The following is a 25,845-nucleotide window of genomic DNA, read 5'->3' as shown; positions in this document are numbered from 1 at the left end:
GTAAATTACACAAGTATTTTGTTACAAGACGATGGCGGTGTGGCAGAAGAGGGCTGGCCTGTGCTCAGTAGCCTGAAGCCATTAGAAGACGTACAAGCTATAGTGTGTCGTACAGTCCCTAAACTATATTAATTAATTGATTTGATTTCAGGGATGTGAAATCTCCGCAGAAACGCGGAAAATCGCGTTATTTTAAAACAGTAGTCCTCGGAAAAAATCATCTTCCGCGTAAAAATTTAATTAAAAAATAAAAAAAAACACTCCGAAAAATATGATCGAAAACCGGACATTTGGCGCGGATTGTCATGTTTTCGATCAGGGCTTTCACCAGCATAGGTTTTCGGACATCATACGTTTTCTGTCACGAATACTTGCACTATAACGTGGGGTGTGGCGTCACACATAAATTGTAAATACTCAGAGTCAGCTGATGGCTTGTTTTTAAGATAAAGTTGTCTTTTAGCCTGTAAGTGAATGAGATGTTTTACAGTTGTTCATGTGATAAGCGAAAAAACTATGAATGTTTCTTCAGCGGCCAAAACCCCATGTCATGGGGATATATGTCTTATGTTTGCAATGGAGTTTTGTTTTTTTCATCAAAAGGTAAGTACAAGGTAAGTTTTTTTCAATATGCTTCAACATGGGGAAAGGGTCAGACATTGCACGCTTGTGACAGTTGTCCTTGTGTCTGGGGGATGGGGGTTGAAGTTGATGGCAGTATTACTCCCAGACCTGGCGGGTAGCCAGGTGCGCGAAAGCTATGCCCGATTTTTTTAAAAAGTACTGATTTAACTTCGAAATTTTACTGCATCTGCCATCTTGTTTATTTGACCTTGACTTTTGCCATTGACTTATTACATTTCTTGGTGTGAATGTTGTCCAAACTGCACGAAATTGCTTAAAATGTTATGTCATGTTATGTCATGGTATTATAGTTACGATTGAAAGATGTTCACACAGACTAGACAAAGCGCTGGTACAGTAACATTTTGTGTAACGAACCTGTTATTACACAATACTTTTCGCTTCTCTCGGGGGCACTTAAGGGGTATGTGAGGCCCAGCTACATCTAAGCCGTAGAACTGAGTTTGTCAATGCATTGCAGGAAAAACGTCACGCAGATTTATTTGATGCACACAATAAACTATACGAAAATCTACCTGTTGTTAAAATATATCGCCTGCAGCACGTTGTATCCTTTATGTAAAGAAATACCCAGCGTGAAATCGATGTCACCGGAAGTGCTCTTGAGTAAGTATGGGAGACAATGTGAATGGTCTCTCAAAACAAAAGATCCCTTTTTTATGTTGTATGTATGCCGCTGAGACCGCGAACAAAGATGACGCAATTTCCCGATGTTAGCTACATCCATGGCAACACGTTGTTGGTCGGATGGATGAGATTAAAATGACAACAGGTGATAGAAAGTGAGTGGGAACCGATGAAGTGATAATTAGGCTATTATAAGTATTCAGTGTCGACAATACGGCATAATGTTCTATTGTTATAAAACCCACTGACACATGGTCATTCCATAATACAAACAAACGTCAAACAGACTTATGCCATATAATACCTAGATATACTACCAGAGAGTTATTAATTTTAAATTAATGATTAATAACCAGAGAGTTGAATCTATATAGGAACCGTATGTTCTATATATAATCAGTGTTCGAAATACCTGCCTGCCCGACCGTCCGAGGCGGGTTGATTTGAACTCGGGCTGCCAGATTTTCAAATCCCCCTGCCCGACGGTCGGGTTATATTTCATATGTGAAAATATTCAAAATATTTCCCGATGATAAGCATTAATTCACATGTAAAGATGAATGATAAAATGTAACCAAAAAGAAACCCCGTTAGCTTATCCTGAGAAACATATGATTATAGTGGGCAGGCAGGTTTTGGTCAGGGCTGGCAAGTATTTCAGCTAGCCAGTCCTGTGGTCTGGCTGAAATTTTTGGGTGTTTCATACCCTGATATAATAGAGGCGACTAACGGGATCGGGTGGTCAGGCTCGCTGACTTGGTTGATGCATGTCATTGTATACCAACTGCGTGGATCGATGCTAATGATGTTAATCACTTGATTGTCTGGTCCAGACTCGATTATTTACAGTCCGCAGTCATATAGCTAGAATATTGCCGAGTGCGGCTCAATTATTTTTTCCGACATCAACGTGTGCTCAATTATTATTTAAAAAAAAAATAAACATGACGAACTGTATTCTTTCAACACTTTAATATACCCCGGTTGTCTGCGGCAACTCACTACCTTATCGAATTGTTATCACATTCTTCAGTCATACAAAGGTAACAGGAAACTGTCATTAGTAATCACCAACACATCACAGTATTTGAGACGGCGTATTACAAAGGCCAGACTTTCATGTTTTGGGACAGAGCGTATGACCCGACGTCAATTGGAGGCCAGCGTGTATTGGAAGCACGGCGTCTAATAGAGGAAATACGGTACTTATTCGTCAGGGCAAATCATTCCATACGTGCGAGGGCAATTTTAGCGAGCGAGTAACCATTACCATACATTATATATGCACGTAGGTTGCAAAACACGAACATATTAAATAACATATGAACGTAACTAAATGTTTTGTATATGAATTAGGACTGGTGAGCTGCAACAAATCTGAAACATCGTGTACCCAGGAAAACGCATCGATATATGAGGAGAGTAGTGTAAGTAGTGGGCTAACACTATAAATAAAATCGGCATCAGTCCGGACTGGTACAAACACACACACACGCACGCACGCACGCACGCACGCACGCACACACACACACACACACACACGTCGCTATGTAAGTGCAATAATCTTGGAAGCGACATTAAACTAAACTTACAAAAACACCGGACATGTGGATTGGTTTTCTTGATGTGAAATATACTTAAGAAACAAACTAGCATTATTTTGTCGTTACTATTATGGGATGCCTTGTTGATAATCAATGTCATCGAATATTTATAAATCGCAGCACACGGCTACACCGAGGAGGGAACGGGAAAAGAAACAAGTAATCAATTCTGCAAATATAGAAAGTACTGATGTAAATTTGTTGTACTCTTTACTATTTGGTTGTTGTTCAAAGTACAACTTTGAAAGTGAAAATACTTTTTTCGGCCAAATAACCTTTTCAAGTGTCGCAACCTGTAAATCATGAAACAAATGTGATTGTTGAATATCTGTAGTTTAACGCCGCTCTCAACTAGCTATATTACGGCATGTACATAATCAAATTTGGGTAATATAAACCAAGACGCCTTACACAATAATTGTTAGTCTTAGTCCTTTGCATTATGTATTGTTTGAGACCATAATGACATAATGGCGGTGTTCCAAAGCATCGTTAGTTTTACATGGATATCCCAATGAAGTACTGTAAACTCTGGAGACAGTGTGTGTGTGTGTGTGTGTGTGTGTGTGTGTGTGTGTGTGGAGAGAGATATGACAGGGTCTCAGTGTGTGTGGAGAGAGGGTGTCAGTGTGTGTGTGTTTGTATGTGTGGAGAGGTATCGGTGACTGTGTGTGCGTGAAGACAGGGTCTCAGTGTGTGTGGAGAGAGGGTGTCAGTGTGTGTGTGTATGTGTGGAGATGTATCGGTGTCTGTGTTTGCGTGAAGACAGGGTCTCAGTGTGTGTGGAGAGAGGGTGTCAGTGTGCATGTGTGTGTATGTGTGGAGAGGTATCGGTGTCTGTGTGTGCGTGAAGACAGGGTCTCAGTGTGTGTGGAGAGAGGGTGTCAGTGTGTGTGTATGTGTGGAGAGGTATCGGTGGCTGTGTGTGCGTGAAGACAGGGTCTCAGTGTGTGTGGAGAGAGTGTCAGTGTGTGTGTGTGTGTGTGTGTGTGTGTGTATGTGTGGAGAGGTATCGGTGTCTTCACGCACACACAGACACCGATACCTCTCCACACATAATAGAGGAGAGAGGGTCTCAGTGTGTGTGGAGAGAGAGTCGCAGTGTTTGTGTGGTGTGGAGAGAGGGTGTCAGTGTCAGTGTGTGTGTGTGTGTGTGTGTGTGTGTGTGTGTGTGTGTGTGTGTGTGTGGAGAGGGTATCAGTATCTTTGCGTGTGTGTGTGGAGAGAGGGTCTCAGTGTGTGTGGAGAGAGAGTCGCAGTGTTTGTGTGGTGTGGAGAGAGGGTGTCAGTGTGTGTCTGTGTGTGTGTGGAGAGGGTATCAGTATCTTTGCGTGTGTTTGTGGAGAGAGGGTCTCAGTGTGTGTGGAGAGAGAGTCGCAGTGTTTGTGTGATGTGGAGAGAGGGTGTCAGTGTGTGTGTGTGTGTGTGTGTGTGTGTGGAGAGGGTATCAGTATCTTTGCGTGTGTGTGTGGAGAGAGGGTCTCAGTGTGTGTGGAGAGAGAGTCGCAGTGTTTGTGTGGTGTGGAGAGAGGGTGTCAGTGTCAGTGTGTGTGTGTGTGTGTGTGTGTGTGTGTGTGGAGAGGGTATCAGTATCTTTGCGTGTGTGTGTGGAGAGAGGGTCTCAGTGTGTGTGGAGAGAGAGTCGCAGTGTTTGTGTGGTGTGGAGATAGGGTGTCAGTGTGTGTGTGTCTGTGTGTGGAGAGGGTATCAGTATCTGTGCGTGTGTGTGTGGAGAGAGGGTCTCAGTGTGTGTGGAGAGAGAGTCGCAGTGTGTGTGTGGTGTGGAGAGAGGGTGTCAGTGTGTGTGTGTGTGTGTGTGTGTGTGTGTGTGTGTGTGTGTGTGTGTGTGTGTGTGTGTGTGTGTGTGGAGAGAGATATGACAGGGTCTCAGTGTGTGTGGAGAGAGGGTGTCAGTGTGTGTGTGTTTGTATGTGTGGAGAGGTATCGGTGACTGTGTGTGCGTGAAGACAGGGTCTCAGTGTGTGTGGAGAGAGGGTGTCAGTGTGTGTGTGTATGTGTGGAGATGTATCGGTGTCTGTGTTTGCGTGAAGACAGGGTCTCAGTGTGTGTGGAGAGAGGGTGTCAGTGTGCATGTGTGTGTATGTGTGGAGAGGTATCGGTGTCTGTGTGTGCGTGAAGACAGGGTCTCAGTGTGTGTGGAGAGAGGGTGTCAGTGTGTGTGTATGTGTGGAGAGGTATCGGTGGCTGTGTGTGCGTGAATACAGGGTCTCAGTGTGTGTGGAGAGAGTGTCAGTGTGTGTGTGTGTGTGTGTGTGTGTGTGTGTATGTGTGGAGAGGTATCGGTGTCTTCACGCACACACAGACACCGATACCTCTCCACACATAATAGAGGAGAGAGGGTCTCAGTGTGTGTGGAGAGAGAGTCGCAGTGTTTGTGTGGTGTGGAGAGAGGGTGTCAGTGTCAGTGTGTGTGTGTGTGTGTGTGTGTGTGTGTGTGTGTGTGTGTGTGTGTGTGTGTGTGTGTGTGTGTGTGTGTGTGTGTGTGTGTGTGTGTGTGTGTGTGGAGAGGGTATCAGTATCTTTGCGTGTGTGTGTGGAGAGAGGGTCTCAGTGTGTGTGGAGAGAGAGTCGCAGTGTTTGTGTGGTGTGGAGAGAGGGTGTCAGTGTGTGTCTGTGTGTGTGTGGAGAGGGTATCAGTATCTTTGCGTGTGTTTGTGGAGAGAGGGTCTCAGTGTGTGTGGAGAGAGAGTCGCAGTGTTTGTGTGATGTGGAGAGAGGGTGTCAGTGTGTCTGTGTGTGTGTGTGTGTGTGTGGAGAGGGTATCAGTATCTTTGCGTGTGTGTGTGGAGAGAGGGTCTCAGTGTGTGTGGAGAGAGAGTCGCAGTGTTTGTGTGGTGTGGAGAGAGGGTGTCAGTGTCAGTGTGTGTGTGTGTGTGTGTGTGTGTGTGGAGAGGGTATCAGTATCTTTGCGTGTGTGTGTGGAGAGAGGGTCTCAGTGTGTGTGGAGAGAGAGTCGCAGTGTTTGTGTGGTGTGGAGATAGGGTGTCAGTGTGTGTGTGTCTGTGTGTGGAGAGGGTATCAGTATCTGTGCGTGTGTGTGTGGAGAGAGGGTCTCAGTGTGTGTGGAGAGAGAGTCGCAGTGTGTGTGTGGTGTGGAGAGAGGGTGTCAGTGTGTGTGTGTCTGTGTGTGGAGAGGGTATCAGTATCTGTGCGTGTGTGTGTGGAGAGAGTGTCTCAGTGTGTGTGGAGAGAGAGTCGCAGTGTGTGTGTGGTGTGGGGAGAGGGTGTCAGTGTGTGTGTGTGTCTGTGTGTGGAGAGGGTATCAGTATCTGTGCGTGTGTGTGTGGAGAGAGGGTGTCAGTGTGTGTGTGTGTCTGTGTGTGGAGAGGGTATCAGTATCTGTGCGTGTGTGTGTGGAGAGAGGACCTCAGTGTGTGTGGAGAGTCGCAGTGTGTGTGTGTGGTGTGGAGAGAGGGTCTCAGTGTGTGTGTGTCTGTGTCTGGAAAGGGTATCAGTATCTGTGCGTGTGTATGTGGAGAGAGGGTCTCAGTGTGTGTGGAGAGAGAGTCGCAGTGTGTGTGGTGTCGAGAGAGGGTGTCAGTGTGTGTGTGTGGAGAGGGTATCAGTATCTGTGCGTGTGTGTGTGGAGAGAGTGTCTCAGTGTGTGTGGAGAGAGAGTCGCAGTGTTTCTGTGGTGTGGAGAGAGGGTGTCAGTGTGTGTGTGTGTGTGGAGAGGGTATCAGTATCTTTGCGTGTGTGTGTGGAGAGAGGGTCTCAGTGTGTGTGGAGAGAGAGTCGCAGTGTTTGTGTGGTGTGGAGAGAGGGTGTCAGTGTGTGTGTGTGTGTGTGTGTGTGTGTGGAGAGGGTATCAGTATCTTTGCGTGTGTGTGTGGAGAGAGGGTCTCAGTGTGTGTGGAGAGAGAGTCGCAGTGTTTGTGTGGTGTGGAGAGAGGGTGTCAGTGTCAGTGTTTGTGTGTGTTCTCTTAGACTTAAAGGTTAGTGTTCTGAATACATTCTGAACACTAAATGCAAGTGTTACATCGCAAGAACCCGTGGAAACGTTCTAAATATACTGTAGTATTCTGGATCGACAACTGGAACTGCCGCCGATCGAATGAACGCCCTGGCTTAACGGTCGTATCTTACCGGAAATACGGTAATACATCGTACATCGGTGTTGACGAATTGGGGATTTGCGAGAGGTACAGTGTCAGTACTTGAGGACCATTGAATCATCTACGACAGGTCCCCAAGCAATCACAAGATATTTTTCCGTTGTTTGTTTTTTATACCCACGTTTTAGTCTCATAACTGTTGACATGTTACATTTCATTACATTTAAATGTGAAATTTACGTCGAAATTGCAGGAAGACCGCAGCCTAGCAATATACAATTCAGCAAAATGTGATACAATTTTATATATAAACTAAGCGGCAAAAGAAAGTATAGGTTGGCAATTTGTAATTTTCCTAAAAACAGCGATAACTAGTGGAAAGTGGGTATTGGGAATATGACTGCCCAGGAACAGGTGCTAAAAAGCACCTCACCCGAGCGCGCCACCTTTGACGGCGCTCGTGCGGTGACAAAAAATGGTGAAACATGTTTCCCGCCTATGGCATAAACTGCACGTGCATGTTAGCTGTATAGCTGTATAGCTGTCTGCAGGGTATAACCACACTCAAAGCACTCAAAAGAAATGCCACGACTGTCACAGGAGCAGAGAGAGAGAGAGAGACCCATCGGTATGGCCGAAATGGGGGCAACACAGGTCCAAATTGCCTGAAGGTTTGTTTGTACACCATTGACAGTAGCCAGGCTGATTCAACGGTACAGGCAGACAGGGAGGACACAGGACAGGCCTAGAACCGGACGACCCCGAGTGACAACACCACTGGAAGACGGTCAGATACAGCTCATTCACCTGCGAAACAGATTCGTAACGGCGACGGCAGCAACAGCGTTGGGACATCCCATCAGCCAACGTACAGTACTACGACGACTTCATGCTGCTGGAATCCGAGCGTATCGTCCTTTCCGAGGAATGGTACTGACTGCTCAACATCGACGCCTGAGACCTCTACACCTGGTGCAACCACGAATGAAAATGTCAACTTTGCCAAGTCACGAGACAAATGTCCTATTTATTTTGTATTTTCGAACTGATCTTTAATGTCCATAGAGTCAACCAGGAAGGAGAGCCAGGAGGTTAGTCTAGTGGTTTTGCTTTTGCTCTTCAAGTCGAAGCCCGGTTTCGATTCCTCACATGGGTACAATGTGTGAAACCCATTTCTGGTGTCCCCCGCCGTGATATTGCTGGAATATTGCTAGAAGCGGCGTAAACCCAGACCCACTCACTCAATCAGGCAGACTAAACGTAGTTCCAACAAAAAGTGTTATTTCACCCGACTGAACTATCGATTCAATATTTTCATATAAATATTGCATTTCCACACTAAGTACATAATAGCGAACTGTTATGATAACACGGTTGGTGGTTATTGATGAATATAATTTTCCCATACTGACGATTTTATTACCTGAGTCAAAACATGGATACCGTTCTGAAAACATACGCTTCCCTGCGATCCCTGGGACCATTATACCGATATGTGGTCTCTATACTGATACATGATCTCAGGTAGTATCTTATACTTTCATCAAAAGGAGACAACTTTCCTGAATTAGAGTGAGTGAGTGAGTTTGGTTTAACGCCGCTTTTAACAGTATTCCAGTCATAACACGGCGTGTCAGCTTAATGTGGGAGGAAAGCCCGAAGTGATGCAGGTCTCAGACGTTTACCACTTCGGTGAAACCCACGAGCACGGGTATGGTGCTGACAAACCTAGAAACATAATCGGGGCGAACCGGGATTCGAACCCACAATCATAGGTTTCTGGCGTGCCTAAGGGACGCAACTCTGCACAGCGAATCGCGGCGCCTTAGACGACTGGGCCTCCTGAATTAGAAGCATGATGATTCGAAAATGGAACATCCTGATATATTCTCTGATGCGCACGTAAAATCTCCATGATCTGCCCGTGTAAGCCCGGGCTTACCCAGGTGAGGCGTCAGTCAAGCACATCAGAGTGCGTACGACAATGATAATTTGTACTTTTGAATTTTCTATAACGTGACAATACGGAGGGCGAAAGTATTATGATCTTTTAGTCATTTAGAGAATGATAGATTTACATGGAAGTGTGGGTTTGATTCCACTAATTCTTTTGCAAGAAATTATCAGGCAGAGGAAACAAAAAGTAGCTAAGTAACATATTTTATTACCAGGTCAAAGACAAATATATTACATACCGGTCAGAAAAGTCAGAAAAAACTCACAGCAAAAACGATAACGTGCAACTTCCTTGAGATATGACAGCAAATAAAGTGAATTGCCATTTACAGAAATGTAATTTGAGAAATTGTTTTTGACAAGGTTGGAATTTAATTTAAAACTGCTGAATTATATATGTATATCTGACTTTTTAATTTGTGTTTTAATTAGAATTTACAGCCTACATATCATTGATATTCCCAACGTATATAGCACTTATTGTGTTGTTAAGTAGGTCAGTTGTAGAATTTTAAAAGATATTTGAAATACTTTTTACAATGATTAAACAGCATGTCTTGGTTCGACAGTCCACACAGCACACACTTGTATTAGTGGGGTTGGCTTGGATGGAGCTAACATGCGGCTTATACGCAAGGAGCCCTTGTTATACAAATTCGGAATGAAATATTTGATGTCTATGGTCACACCTATCATGTACCATTGGGAATGAGTGAGCGAATGAGTCTCATTTAAGTTTTTCAGTCATATCGCAATGTGTCATTTTGATGTGGGAAGAAAGCCCGAAGTGATGCAGGTCTCTGACGTTCCCCACTTTGGTACAACTTTTGATTGAATCATTATTTTTCCGCTTTTATTTACAAACGTAATCCAAAATGGCTATCTTGTAATGAAGATTTATCTATTGAATCAAATTGTATACACGCGATTGTATGTGTTATATATTTCAGTTTTGATAAGTCGCTTGACGTCATCAAAACTGACATTAGGGAATGCGCTATCTACCTTGGCGATTACGGTCAAGTTCTTTATTATTTTCACCTAGTAAAATGACGTTTTTACACGAAACCATCAGAAATTTCCGTCAACCTAGTTGAATAAATAAAACCGCCAGACATGGCGTGATCTTTGCCTCAAGGACGTGTTACGTTATCAGAAGGACAGTGCATAGTGGCGCAATTTCGAATTCTGGTCTCTGATGAACAGCCACGTTTGTTCCCAGTTTCAGGCTTGTTTGTTCATCCTTTGCTTTTGATCGCCAAGATCACTAAACATAATGGGGAGCCTGACCTCGCCAGCACCGTCACCCATCTAGCCCTTCTGGAACAAACTGTGGACGATATCACGCCCACCAAGGCCACCAAGGCTGTAGGTTCAGTCTCAGCTGAGGGCAAGAGAATTCTTTTCCAAACGCTAAAGATGTTTACTTCTATCGACGAGAATAAAATGCCAGATAACGAACCTTACACCACACTCTAAACCCAAGTGTTCTACTTCTGAACACTAGACAGAACACTTGGATGTAACACTTTTAGAACGCGTCCATGTGTTCTGAAAATATTCTTAACACTAATGTTCTCGATCGAGAACACTACTGTTCTGCAAGCATATTTAGAACGGCTCCACGTGTTCTGGTGATGTAACACTTTTAGAACACTTGTAAAGTGTTCTAGGTCGGTATTCAGAACACTACTGTTCTACAAGGAATAAAGATTAAAACCATAGATACACCTCAAACTCTCTGATAAATAAAACACAGACGAAATTCTGAACTGTTAAAATGAATTATTTATTGAGTTTCAAATTCATATGTCAATAGCACACGAGTTCTTCATGAACAGAACGTCTGCAGCAATCACTGATGTAAAGCATGGAATCCATACTTCGCCTGAAATGCTTACTTCTCACTTTCTTCCTGGCCCTCGCGGTGAGCAACTTCAGCTAGCTGAAATTTCAGGTCTTTCATAAAGTGCTTGTATTTGGCCGATGTTTCGCGTTTGTAAACCTCCTGGAGTACGATGGTTTGGAACACGGCCATTACCATCGCATATGCCTTTGGGAATTCCATGTCAAAGATGTAGTACATGGCGATCAATTTGATAACTGCCGCCAGCACACCGCCCTCCTTCTTCACCTCTGTGTATACCGTATCTCCAACCAAAAATATTCCTTGGACTTTGTCACCATCCATGAATATAACTATTCGGGGGGATTCCAACACTTTCGTCTTCAGGGCAGGCATGATGTCAGACTGTGCAACGTCCTAGAACACAAACCAATTTCTCATGATTTTTTTTCAAACTTGTTCATACTACCTAAGCCATTTCTCTAACAAAGTTTCAGGTGTGGACACAGTTGGCCTAGTCATCTAAAACAATGAATTTCATCGTGCAACGTTGTGTCCCTTAGGCGTGCCAGAAACCTATGCTCGTGGGTTTGAATCTGCGTTTGCCGTGGTTATATTTCTAAGTTTTCAGCATCATATCCTTGCTAGTCGGTTTCAACAAGGTGGTAAACGTCTTAGCCCTGCATCACTTCGGGCTTTCCTCCAACATCAAGTTGACATGCTGTGAAAAACTGAAATACCGTTTAAGGCAGCATTTAACCAAACCCTCTCACTCACTTTAACAAACAGTGTAGGTAAGCAAACAAAAGATTACCATGACAATCCCAAATGTTTCAATATTTACAGGCTGTTACACTCGAACAAAATGTTTTGTTTAAAAAGTCATTAGACTTCCAAAATTATCACCTAGAAACTTACCCAAAGGTCAAGAATAAAGTGAATATGTACCTTCTTTATTTGTACAATTGACCCCATGTTTCGTTTTCCTATCCCCCCTTGATGCCTCCGTGTGCTGCGTTCTATGAAGTTGATGACATTGATCATCTTCAATGCATCCTATAACAGAAACAAGAAAACATCTGTTTCTCTATAATATGCCACATGAAGAATGCCTAAAACATGTTCTGGGTAGGTGTAGGTTAAAACATGTTCTGGGTAGGTGTAGGTTAAACCATGTTCTGGGTAGGTGTAGGTTAAAACATGTTCTGGGTAGGTGTAGGTTAAACCATGTTCTGGGTAGGTGTAGGTTAAACCATGTTCTGGGTAGGTGTAGGTTAAACCATGTTCTGTGTAGGTGTAGGTTAAACCATGTTTTGGGTAGGTGTAGGTTAAACCATGTTCTGGGTAGGTGTAGGTTAAAACATGTTCTGGGTAGGTGTAGGTTAAACCATGTTCTGGATAGGTGTAGGTTAAACCATGTTCTGGGTAGGTGTAGGTTAAAACATGTTCTGGGTAGGTGTAGGTTAAAACATGTTCTGGGTAGGTGTAGGTTTAGTTCTACAAATGTTCATTTCATACTTACACTAGTCTCCCCAGAGATGTGTTCAAAGCTGCTCATGCCTTCGCAAGCCAAAACAAGATTTTTTAGGTTTGTTGCAGCCAATTTTGCCCTTTCATTTCCGAACATAAGTCCGAATTCATACAGCACCTGAAATATAACATTGCATTTGCTATTTATTTGGAACCCAGGTAATGTGTAATACATGACAGGTGTTACATCCTTGCTAATCATCCTCGAACTAAAGGATTTACAATGAGCATAGAAACATATATTTTTGATGAGTTGACAATAACACTAAGTACGGTATGATAGGAGAAAGGGTGTGAATATACAGATGTTTTTATTTATGTCTGATGTACCCACTATTCTCAACACATTTAATCTGAAACGAACACTTACATAAGATCCATCTCTGAAGCATGGATACTTGTCATACAAGGATGATATTGTGCCACTTGTCGCCTTACTCAGCATATCCACTCTGTCATGACGGGTCTCCTTTAGGAGTTTCCTGATATGGAGTTTATTGCGCTGTTTCGGGGTTTTTTCCCATTCCCTCTGCAGCTCTGACACATGACGTTCAGTGTCTTCATTTGAAATTTGGGTCGTTTCGGTTACAGCTTCATTGATTCTGAAACAATTCCTCTTAGCTGGTGGGGAAAGGGCTTGATCAGATGGATTTGTACACTGGCTCTTTACCTTGAGGTTGAATCTCATGTGACGGATTTTCTGAGAGAGGCTTTTTGTAAAAGCGGACTGAAATGAATATCGGTATATAAAGAGTGTTACATGTTTTATCGATGATGTCTCATTTGCATCAAACCATTATATAATGAAATACATTCGAGGAATACCTGTATTGACAGCAGTCCTCGCGATTTTGGGGCGTTGGGGTAGCCTGGTGGTTAAAGGGTTAACTCATAACACTAAAGGCCCGGGTTCGATTTTCCACATGGGTACAATGTGTGAAGCCTATTTCCGGTGTCCCCAGCCGTGATAATGCTGTAATGTTGCTAAAACCGGCGTAAAACCATAATTACCTACTCATTTACCTCACGTTTTTGGAGTCTTTTTGTAAATGTGCTGAGGGCTCGAGAACCTGGGGAAGGTAACAAGCATACAAACAAGCATACAAACTTTTATATCGATTCTGTCCCAATGCTTTTTGAAACTCACCCAAGGATTTTCTCCATCAAGCCCAATGCTGGGATAGTTTGCATACATGGTGCTGCCAATTATGCGATAATGTTGATGTTCATTCATATTGGGACATTTAGTATAGTAGTGGTTGGCACACTCGGCAATCATGAGGTTCCAAACTCTCTCGGGTATGGCGTGTTGACCATCTAAATGTCTGGCAACCATTGGGCTGAATGTTGGCAGTGGAGACCTCAATAGTGCTTCGGTCACTGAAAATGCATCTGCAAAATAAATATAACATGAGAAAAGTAAACATAACATTTCTGGATAGGGATAATCACATTGGTATTCTGTATGATTGTAATAATATATGTCTATATGAATATCACCAACTTACTTAGAGAGGAAGCACTTGATGAAGGTGTAGAAAGTTGCATCGGGGTTGAGCTGTTTGACAAAGTGTTTATACAGGAATCTGCCCGTGGACTGACTGCAGGTGAAACAATCGTTGGTTGGTCAGTAGAGGAAGAACTTGAGTAACTCTCCCTAGCTGGGGTCCATATTTCTTCAGGGAGGAGGAGGAGAAGAACTTTTTCCTGGAAAGCCTGGAGAATTTCATATTCGTCAATCTCAGTTCCATCTTCCTCGAGAACAACTGTCACCTTTTCGCTGCTGTTGAGATTCAGTTTACGAGACCCTGAAACACACATAAATAGTTGACCATCACCATTTGTCATTAAGACCACAACCACAAACACTTATTTCCACTTATTGTGTCAATGCAAACTGAGAGACCACATTACTCATACATTAATTTGAATAGTTAAATATATCAGGATAGAAAAAACAAGAGCCTGGTAATGGTATATTTGAGAATAAATGTCATCATAATGGTACATTGATTATTTATTATACTGAGTAGTACGTTTGAATACTCACCTTTGTCTAACAGGTCTTCAATCGAAGAGGCAATTACAGACACTTTAAGTGTCCGAGTCACATTCCACAGTTTATAAACTGACATGATGTCTTACCTAAATTACAAAATAATTATAATTCTATCAATACATGGGAAGAGTGGTCAAATGAAAATGATCATGTCGAATGCCCACACACTTTCTATGTCTGCCATGTTTGGAGTGAAGGGTATTGATGTTCAAGCTCATGAAGTGTAATTATTTATAGTCTATTGTCTGTGTTTTCTGAATTCAACAGTCCATTCAAAACAATGAACTAAGCCCATGCCGCTTAACGCAATATCTTTGCTAACACCAAAGATTTTGTGATTTATTTGTTAATCGTTTAATGCGCATTCGGTTCCAAATTCAATTTAGCGTGGTTAAATATACCAGTAACCAAGCTCTGAACTGAAAACACTATGTTAATCTCCACCTTCCGGCCCAAAACATTTCTAATGTACGAAACGGTAACTTGCTAAGGAGCCAGATCAATCAAACAATAACATAAACTCAACATGTAAAATCATTAATAGTTTATTCTTGGTAAGAAACAAATTGACCAACTGCACTCAGTGTATGAACGCACTGATGAACAAATACGACCTGTATAAAACGATCAATAACGAATAAACCAGCAATTTCATACATGAAGTCTGGAACAAGACATTTCAAACGGGATATCAAAATGGATAGGCATAGGTGTGACTATTCACGTTCATCACAACGCTCTTCCCATTGAATGTATATACACTCAGAGGCCATTTGAATTTCAATGTGGAATGAGGGACAATGTCTTTAGTACCTTCTTTCGAAAGTATGTAGGACATTATATGCATATCATATTCAGACACCATCTTTTCAAAAACGAAGAATTTTCTGTGATCAACAACGACAACTGATTCCAGCAAGCAAAATATCGGCATATCTGCCACATATTCCAAAACGAAGCCACATCCGCGCCTGTATTCCAAACCATGAATTGTTGCTGATTGGCAAGAGTATACCATATGAACATGGGAAACTAGAATGTTCTCTAAAACCTCCAGAAGATCAGGATATACTTCCCGGAAATCAATTACACATCCTGGTCCCAACTGATCACCTTGGTAAAGAAAATTGGGGGATCTCCCACATTCAGAACCACTTTGCATATAGGCCATGTGAATCTGGTGCCTATTAGCCAGAGACAACGGCAGGTTCTTGAAATTCTTATATCTCTTGTTGGCAAAGAAACCATTTTTGCCTTCATATCTCATACACCAGTGGTGACGGAGTGGACCGTAGGCCAGGAGCTGTGAGGGAAAATGTATCATGAAATGCATTTTTGGTATTATTGACGCTTCTGAATACAACGTTTGAAAGTTGTGCAAGTACTGAGCAATGAGAGTACGCAGATAGAACGCAGTATCTCGTGAACAATAGGATGCAGTGCAAAACAGAACAATTTGCAAAATACGAAGAGTATTCATCCAATATGCATCATTTCTGGGAATCTTGCATCCAATCAAAATCGGCAAAATATGTACCAGTGTGAGCATTCCTGCTGCTGTTTGTTTGATTCTCTTTTTGTCATTTATATGCTGCTTCTCAATTATTTCTGGTTTTGTTTTGCCATGAATATAAGAATACTGAAAAGAGGAAATGGCTGTGTTAAGCCACTTCAATCCGAAGTAGTGCTTTACATGTATGAACTGATGTAACACCAAAGACAATTCATATGGCACAACACCTTCTAGCAAAACGTGCATTGGATCCTGAACAAGACCGGAAATACTGTTAAACCCAGTAATTTTGAGAAGACAGCTGGTGTTAGAGATTCCCCAAAGCTTACTCCAGTACTTCCTAGTGCTGGCACTACAATTCTCTAGTTCCTCACACCTTTGACGATGAATCTGTTCACTTCTCATAACAACCTCTCTCTCAACAAATATAGATCCAACATGAGCATTTTCAATCTCACACCGCCTACAATTTTTTAGTGCAAAAGATACTCCCTCTTTAAATCCTCCTATCCAGTTTGACGCGAGCGTATCAGCACTAACCATAACAAGAGTTCCTTTTACTGAATGAATTCGGCCATGAAGACGCATGCTTATGCCATCACTTGACATTCGATTCAGGGTATGAACAAAGTCTGATAACAGTTTTTCCTGAGCTTGTCTCTTTCGTACATCTTTGGATTTACATATAGCTAGGAGTTGTACTGCCTCTAGTTTAGACCTATATTGTGGTGGTATATTTAACAAAGTGAAGTAAAACACAGTTATTTTGTGCTTCCTGATATGACTGCCAAGTGGGTTAACAATTTCAAAATCATCACAGTTGATAGCGATTTGAAGGGCACTCGGGTTGCTACAGAAGAGGGGATGGTTTAGCATAACATCTCCATCACAAACATCATGCAAATACTCATCTCTTGACAGGTGTGTGTTCTGCACATAATTCCAAACCTCCGGTATTTGCAACAGGTTGTTAATACTCTTTTCAAAGGGAATTATATAGCCAAGAGCAGGCTTTTCTTGAATCGTACCATTTTGGGTTATAAAAGTTGTTCCAATCACAATTTCTTCCGGCTGTAAGTACGTTTCCAAGTTCTGTCTGTAAAATGTGTGGCGTTTCTTATGCGTTTCAAAGACATTCAAATGTGTTTCAGTTGCAATATCATCAACAAAGTCAGGGTTAATCCCTATGTCAGTCAGTTTCGATTTGATCTGCCTCTTAAAACCATTAATATGACTCTCCACCAAATCACTGACGGAGGACACAATGTTATCGATTCCTACTTGTGACAAATTATGTTTAGCCTCCAATGACAACGTGAAATAGGAATTAAAATTCACGTGGTCAACACTGACTGTAGCCCTAAGCTGATCACCCTCAATTCCACTCAGACTGTCACAATTTTCAGTTCGTATCTCATCATCAGATACATGATTTACAGATGTAATGGTTTCTTTATGTTTTCTGTGCATATGTACTTTGAAATTCCCCCACTTATTTGTTGTGTATGAACACGCACCAATACAGCAGGCTACATAGAATTTGGGGTCATGTTTGTGGCAACGGACATAATGGTGTCTGAAAGCTTCAAATGTTTTCGTGCTATACACGCAGAGATTGCAGCAGAAATGTGAGTCACTCATTTCGCTTTTTGTATGGACGTTTAAATCAAAAGACACACGAGAGATGAAAGGCCCACAGGAAATAAGAACAACACTGAATAGTGCCGCTACTACAGTGACGTCCATGTAACCTGCATGCCCTGTGACCATGAACATGATTTGGGAAATTTGTCCTAATAGCCACAAGGGCAGATACAAACTTTTTATGGTAGCAAGGCTTTGATCGATTTCATCTCACAATTTACATGTAAAATGACAGACATGCCGTTAAAAGTGGCGACGTGTATGTCGTCTGCTGTGCTTTTTCAATTGGCTGTTATTACATTCTATGTGACCATCATGTGATTTTATCAACGAAAGATAAACCAGTGAAAGTTAAGGATAAACTATGAAACTAAATGTTCCCTAGATGGATTGTTATTACCACAGATACCGTTAGATATTGTACCCCGCCAAAAGTTGACGTCACGCCAGTTTTCAAGCAGAACGGATGTTATTCACAAGGCATGGGCAGTGTTGAATGCTAGTTAGAAAAATAGAACACCAGTGTTCTATTAATAGAACACGTATATTCTATTAATAGAACACGTATGTTCTCACATATATAGCTCTTTATAATTATAAACGCATGGGACGGATTGTCTCTGTTTCTCATGTTTACGCTTTGGTGTGCGTCAGTTATTGTCATATGTTTAATCATCTTGAAAATCACGTTTAACGATGAACACCGTAACGGTAAGTTGCAACTTTACTGTGACCGTCTATCATAATAACTTTTGTGGTGAGAGTTACCACCCTTCGTTCAGACAATGCTCGAGCTCCTTCCCAGCGCGTGCCACCTTCGTCACCCTGCATGGGACCGCCTTGACAAAGAGAAAATGTAAATGTTTTCTTCGAATTGTACTGTAGCGGCGCTTCGGAGGTTTAACATGAGTGAGGCATTGCTATTTGAGCATAAAATAAAGACATTCTTGTGAAAATATGTCTATTTTCAAGGGAATGTAGGTCATTTCGGTATTTTATGTAAATGCCTCTTACAGAAAATAGCAGTTAAATCACAGTTATCGTGCTTCTTATGGGTGAAAGAGCGAATGTTGATTTGATATATCTATTTCCGACTTTATTATGTTAAACACATGTGATATAAGGAAATACGTATTATTGAACACATCAGAACACGCGTTCTGTGAGAGAACACGTGTTCGGCAAATAGACCGCATATGTTCCATAGCACACAAAAACGATCCAGGTAGCATTAGCCAATAGAATACCAGTGTTCTGATACATGTAAATATCCCGTAATGCAAGCAAGTTATTTTCATGTATCATCAATAAGATGTATTTAAATATTTTTTCCTGTCATATTTAGTCAGGCTACATATGAGTTATTATTTAAACAAGATAGAACAATTTATAAACTATTTGTTATTTATTTAAACCCAAATATCACATTTCTGATACCAATTTTCAATATCTTTTTTACAAATCAATCAGACTGTCTTCATCTCACAATAGATATCATAAGAAACACATTTCTTTTGTCGCGTGAAATTTATTTTTCATTATTAATCACATGCATGCTCCTGTAATGTGGACTTTTGCTCAGGAGAGAACACCCGCGTTCTACAACAGATCATAGACGTTCAGCAATAGAACACGCGCAGTCTGTAATAGAACACTCGAATTCTGTGGCAGAACATGTGGACGCGTCCACTGTTCTAAATTAGAACACATAGGTTTAGAGTGTGCAGAGGCGTCTAAAACATGCATCCTTGGTAGACGTTGGTGCTCTACCGGATACTTGTGCATTTGATACAACGTTTATTCTATGATTTATTCAACATCTGAACCATGATCCTGGTCTCCAGTTAGCATCTTGCCCGTGAACAGGTCTTCAGCAATCCATTCTTACCCTAAAAGGCGACTATGCTTGTCGTAAGAGGCGACTAACGGGATCGGGTGGTCAGGCTCGCTGACTTGGTTGAAGCATGTCATCGATCCCAATTGTGTGGATCGATGCTCATGATGTCAATCACTGGATTGTCTTGTCCAAACTCGATTATTTACAGATCGTCGTCATATAGCTTGAATATAATGAGTGCGGCATTAAACACCAAACCAAAACCAGTAAGCATCTCGGAGGCGTCAGAGAGCCAACCTGCCTCGCTGCTGTCCAAGTGTCATGTCAACCTAGCCTCCAGCTGCTTTGACACATCATGTTTTAGGGGCGGTCGGGTAGCCTAGTGGTTAAAGCGTTCGCTCGTCACGCCGAAGACCCGGGTTCGAATCCCGACATGGGTACAATGTGTGAAGCCCATTTCTGGTGTCCCCCGCCGTGAAATTGCTGGAATATTGCTAAAAGCGGCGTAAAAACCAAACTCACTCACTCACATCATGTTTTACTTTCAACGACAAGATCTCCGTAGTGAGGAGGCCACAGGCCTAAAGTACATTTATAATTAGTACATTCAGAGCAGTAGAGTCTATAACATAATATATTAATAATATTTCCTGTGTCTCATTGCATGATAAATGTACATTGATAAATTTGGTTAGTGTAAGTATACTGAGTCAAATTAAAAACTTCACATTTTAAAAAGTAATCCCATATATGATATACAACGGACAAATGTATCGGAGAAGGTAATTTTTAATCATTAATGTCCCCAAAAGGATTTTAATTAACGGTGGTAACCATAATTTGTTCCAAGCACCTACGGTATTAACATCAACAGTTTAAATCATAAGTCCCAAGCACGAGAATCTGATGGGCACACAAGTTCAGTAGCGTGTATGGCCACCATGAGCGTTGACAACGCCTCCGCATGGACCTTGTGATGCTTGTGAACACATGATTGGGAAGACGACGCCATTGTTGCTGCAAAATGGTGCCAAGATCTTGCAAATTCTGTGGTTGGTTCTGGAGAGTGCGCAGACTTCTGCCAAGAGCATCCCAGACGTGTTCGATGGGATTGAGGTCGGGAGACCTTGACGGCCAGTCCATGACGTTGATTCCCGCATTCTGAGGGAAATTCCTTGTCAAAATAGCTGTGTGGGGTCTGGCATTGTCGTGTTGGAAGATCAAACCGGGTCCATGTGCTGCCATAAAAGGCAGAAGTTCTGGTGCCAGTACCTGGTCGCGGTAAGCAGCAGCGTCGAGGTTGCCACGGATGACAAGAAGCCTGGAACGTGCATTGCCACAGAAAGCACCCCACACCATGACACTTCCGCCTCGAAATCTGTCAACTTCCTGTACACAACACTGGGCGTAACGTTCATGACGGCGCCTCCACACCCTCGCCCTACCATAAGCAAATCGAAGATTAAATCGGTATTCATCACTGAAGACGACTTAATTCCAATTCCTCTCAGTCCATCGTAAGTGTCGCTGTGCCCACAATTGACTTTGACGTCTGTGTAATTGAGTCAGAATCGGCCAGCAGTATGGCCGTCGTGCTTAAAGGTGAGCAGTTCTCAGACGGTTTCGAACAGTTTGCCCACTCAGTCTACCCCCAAACAGCTAATTTCTGGTTGATGTAGCCGTCAAAAATCGGTTACGGAGGTGACGTAAGAAAATCTGACGATCCTCTGCATGCACTCTAAACCCAAGTGTTCTACTTCTGAACACTAGACAGAACACTTGGATGTAACACTTTTAGAACGCGTCCATGTGTTCTGAAAATATTCTTAACACTAATGTTCTCGATCGAGAACACTACTGTTCTGCAAGCATATTTAGAACGGCTCCACGTGTTCTGGTGATGTAACACTTTTAGAACACTTGTAAAGTGTTCTAGGTCGGTATTCAGAACACTACTGTTCTACAAGGAATAAAGATTAAAACCATAGATACACCTCAAACTCTCTGATAAATAAAACACAGACGAAATTCTGAACTGTTAAAATGAATTATTTATTGAGTTTCAAATTCATATGTCAATAGCACACGAGTTCTTCATGAACAGAACGTCTGCAGCAATCACTGATGTAAAGCATGGAATCCATACTTCGCCTGAAATGCTTACTTCTCACTTTCTTCCTGGCCCTCGCGGTGAGCAACTTCAGCTAGCTGAAATTTCAGGTCTTTCATAAAGTGCTTGTATTTGGCCGATGTTTCGCGTTTGTAAACCTCCTGGAGTACGATGGTTTGGAACACGGCCATTACCATCGCATATGCCTTTGGGAATTCCATGTCAAAGATGTAGTACATGGCGATCAATTTGATAACTGCCGCCAGCACACCGCCCTCCTTCTTCACCTCTGTGTATACCGTATCTCCAACCAAAAATATTCCTTGGACTTTGTCACCATCCATGAATATAACTATTCGGGGGGATTCCAACACTTTCGTCTTCAGGGCAGGCATGATGTCAGACTGTGCAACGTCCTAGAACACAAACCAATTTCTCATGATTTTTTTTCAAACTTGTTCATACTACCTAAGCCATTTCTCTAACAAAGTTTCAGGTGTGGACACAGTTGGCCTAGTCATCTAAAACAATGAATTTCATCGTGCAACGTTGTGTCCCTTAGGCGTGCCAGAAACCTATGCTCGTGGGTTTGAATCTGCGTTTGCCGTGGTTATATTTCTAAGTTTTCAGCATCATATCCTTGCTAGTCGGTTTCAACAAGGTGGTAAACGTCTTAGCCCTGCATCACTTCGGGCTTTCCTCCAACATCAAGTTGACATGCTGTGAAAAACTGAAATACCGTTTAAGGCAGCATTTAACCAAACCCTCTCACTCACTTTAACAAACAGTGTAGGTAAGCAAACAAAAGATTACCATGACAATCCCAAATGTTTCAATATTTACAGGCTGTTACACTCGAACAAAATGTTTTGTTTAAAAAGTCATTAGACTTCCAAAATTATCACCTAGAAACTTACCCAAAGGTCAAGAATAAAGTGAATATGTACCTTCTTTATTTGTACAATTGACCCCATGTTTCGTTTTCCTATCCCCCCTTGATGCCTCCGTGTGCTGCGTTCTATGAAGTTGATGACATTGATCATCTTCAATGCATCCTATAACAGAAACAAGAAAACATCTGTTTCTCTATAATATGCCACATGAAGAATGCCTAAAACATGTTCTGGGTAGGTGTAGGTTAAAACATGTTCTGGGTAGGTGTAGGTTAAACCATGTTCTGGGTAGGTGTAGGTTAAAACATGTTCTGGGTAGGTGTAGGTTAAACCATGTTCTGGGTAGGTGTAGGTTAAACCATGTTCTGGGTAGGTGTAGGTTAAACCATGTTCTGTGTAGGTGTAGGTTAAACCATGTTTTGGGTAGGTGTAGGTTAAACCATGTTCTGGGTAGGTGTAGGTTAAAACATGTTCTGGGTAGGTGTAGGTTAAACCATGTTCTGGATAGGTGTAGGTTAAACCATGTTCTGGGTAGGTGTAGGTTAAAACATGTTCTGGGTAGGTGTAGGTTAAAACATGTTCTGGGTAGGTGTAGGTTTAGTTCTACAAATGTTCATTTCATACTTACACTAGTCTCCCCAGAGATGTGTTCAAAGCTGCTCATGCCTTCGCAAGCCAAAACAAGATTTTTTAGGTTTGTTGCAGCCAATTTTGCCCTTTCATTTCCGAACATAAGTCCGAATTCATACAGCACCTGAAATATAACATTGCATTTGCTATTTATTTGGAACCCAGGTAATGTGTAATACATGACAGGTGTTACATCCTTGCTAATCATCCTCGAACTAAAGGATTTACAATGAGCATAGAAACATATATTTTTGATGAGTTGACAATAACACTAAGTACGGTATGATAGGAGAAAGGGTGTGAATATACAGATGTTTTTATTTATGTCTGATGTACCCACTATTCTCAACACATTTAATCTGAAACGAACACTTACATAAGATCCATCTCTGAAGCATGGATACTTGTCATACAAGGATGATATTGTGCCACTTGTCGCCTTACTCAGCATATCCACTCTGTCATGACGGGTCTCCTTTAGGAGTTTCCTGATATGGAGTTTATTGCGCTGTTTCGGGGTTTTTTCCCATTCCCTCTGCAGCTCTGACACATGACGTTCAGTGTCTTCATTTGAAATTTGGGTCGTTTCGGTTACAGCTTCATTGATTCTGAAACAATTCCTCTTAGCTGGTGGGGAAAGGGCTTGATCAGATGGATTTGTACACTGGCTCTTTACCTTGAGGTTGAATCTCATGTGACGGATTTTCTGAGAGAGGCTTTTTGTAAAAGCGGACTGAAATGAATATCGGTATATAAAGAGTGTTACATGTTTTATCGATGATGTCTCATTTGCATCAAACCATTATATAATGAAATACATTCGAGGAATACCTGTATTGACAGCAGTCCTCGCGATTTTGGGGCGTTGGGGTAGCCTGGTGGTTAAAGGGTTAACTCATAACACTAAAGGCCCGGGTTCGATTTTCCACATGGGTACAATGTGTGAAGCCTATTTCCGGTGTCCCCAGCCGTGATAATGCTGTAATGTTGCTAAAACCGGCGTAAAACCATAATTACCTACTCATTTACCTCACGTTTTTGGAGTCTTTTTGTAAATGTGCTGAGGGCTCGAGAACCTGGGGAAGGTAACAAGCATACAAACAAGCATACAAACTTTTATATCGATTCTGTCCCAATGCTTTTTGAAACTCACCCAAGGATTTTCTCCATCAAGCCCAATGCTGGGATAGTTTGCATACATGGTGCTGCCAATTATGCGATAATGTTGATGTTCATTCATATTGGGACATTTAGTATAGTAGTGGTTGGCACACTCGGCAATCATGAGGTTCCAAACTCTCTCGGGTATGGCGTGTTGACCATCTAAATGTCTGGCAACCATTGGGCTGAATGTTGGCAGTGGAGACCTCAATAGTGCTTCGGTCACTGAAAATGCATCTGCAAAATAAATATAACATGAGAAAAGTAAACATAACATTTCTGGATAGGGATAATCACATTGGTATTCTGTATGATTGTAATAATATATGTCTATATGAATATCACCAACTTACTTAGAGAGGAAGCACTTGATGAAGGTGTAGAAAGTTGCATCGGGGTTGAGCTGTTTGACAAAGTGTTTATACAGGAATCTGCCCGTGGACTGACTGCAGGTGAAACAATCGTTGGTTGGTCAGTAGAGGAAGAACTTGAGTAACTCTCCCTAGCTGGGGTCCATATTTCTTCAGGGAGGAGGAGGAGAAGAACTTTTTCCTGGAAAGCCTGGAGAATTTCATATTCGTCAATCTCAGTTCCATCTTCCTCGAGAACAACTGTCACCTTTTCGCTGCTGTTGAGATTCAGTTTACGAGACCCTGAAACACACATAAATAGTTGACCATCACCATTTGTCATTAAGACCACAACCACAAACACTTATTTCCACTTATTGTGTCAATGCAAACTGAGAGACCACATTACTCATACATTAATTTGAATAGTTAAATATATCAGGATAGAAAAAACAAGAGCCTGGTAATGGTATATTTGAGAATAAATGTCATCATAATGGTACATTGATTATTTATTATACTGAGTAGTACGTTTGAATACTCACCTTTGTCTAACAGGTCTTCAATCGAAGAGGCAATTACAGACACTTTAAGTGTCCGAGTCACATTCCACAGTTTATAAACTGACATGATGTCTTACCTAAATTACAAAATAATTATAATTCTATCAATACATGGGAAGAGTGGTCAAATGAAAATGATCATGTCGAATGCCCACACACTTTCTATGTCTGCCATGTTTGGAGTGAAGGGTATTGATGTTCAAGCTCATGAAGTGTAATTATTTATAGTCTATTGTCTGTGTTTTCTGAATTCAACAGTCCATTCAAAACAATGAACTAAGCCCATGCCGCTTAACGCAATATCTTTGCTAACACCAAAGATTTTGTGATTTATTTGTTAATCGTTTAATGCGCATTCGGTTCCAAATTCAATTTAGCGTGGTTAAATATACCAGTAACCAAGCTCTGAACTGAAAACACTATGTTAATCTCCACCTTCCGGCCCAAAACATTTCTAATGTACGAAACGGTAACTTGCTAAGGAGCCAGATCAATCAAACAATAACATAAACTCAACATGTAAAATCATTAATAGTTTATTCTTGGTAAGAAACAAATTGACCAACTGCACTCAGTGTATGAACGCACTGATGAACAAATACGACCTGTATAAAACGATCAATAACGAATAAACCAGCAATTTCATACATGAAGTCTGGAACAAGACATTTCAAACGGGATATCAAAATGGATAGGCATAGGTGTGACTATTCACGTTCATCACAACGCTCTTCCCATTGAATGTATATACACTCAGAGGCCATTTGAATTTCAATGTGGAATGAGGGACAATGTCTTTAG

At 41.7% G+C, this 25,845-nt stretch overlaps 2 protein-coding genes across 2 annotated transcripts; both read right to left on the bottom strand.

Annotated features, from left to right (window-relative positions):
* Positions 1-10,676: 10,676 nt before the first annotated feature.
* On the bottom strand, positions 10,677-14,475 carry LOC125381012. The gene is made up of 7 exons (XM_048396951.1): positions 14,335-14,475; positions 13,793-14,092; positions 13,432-13,676; positions 12,655-13,011; positions 12,277-12,402; positions 11,703-11,810; positions 10,677-11,171 (listed from the first exon to the last, which is right to left on the bottom strand). The coding sequence occupies exons 1-7, from the start codon at positions 14,417-14,419 to the stop codon at positions 10,806-10,808; spliced, it is 1,587 nt and encodes a 528-aa protein (XP_048252908.1). The 5' UTR covers positions 14,420-14,475; the 3' UTR covers positions 10,677-10,805.
* A 6,893-nt stretch (positions 14,476-21,368) lies between these two features.
* On the bottom strand, positions 21,369-25,167 carry LOC125381011. Its single transcript, XM_048396950.1, has 7 exons — positions 25,027-25,167; positions 24,485-24,784; positions 24,124-24,368; positions 23,347-23,703; positions 22,969-23,094; positions 22,395-22,502; positions 21,369-21,863 (listed from the first exon to the last, which is right to left on the bottom strand). The coding sequence occupies exons 1-7, from the start codon at positions 25,109-25,111 to the stop codon at positions 21,498-21,500; spliced, it is 1,587 nt and encodes a 528-aa protein (XP_048252907.1). The 5' UTR covers positions 25,112-25,167; the 3' UTR covers positions 21,369-21,497.
* Between the last annotated feature and the right edge of the window lie 678 nt (positions 25,168-25,845).

Source organism: Haliotis rufescens, unplaced genomic scaffold, assembly GCF_023055435.1.
Source record: "Haliotis rufescens isolate VD_foot unplaced genomic scaffold, xgHalRufe1.0.p SCAF_16, whole genome shotgun sequence".
In the NCBI taxonomy this organism is placed as follows: Eukaryota; Metazoa; Mollusca; class Gastropoda; order Lepetellida; family Haliotidae; genus Haliotis; species Haliotis rufescens.
The sequence above is the reverse complement of the archived record's forward strand: the minus strand, read 5'-3'. Positions and strand labels throughout refer to the sequence as shown.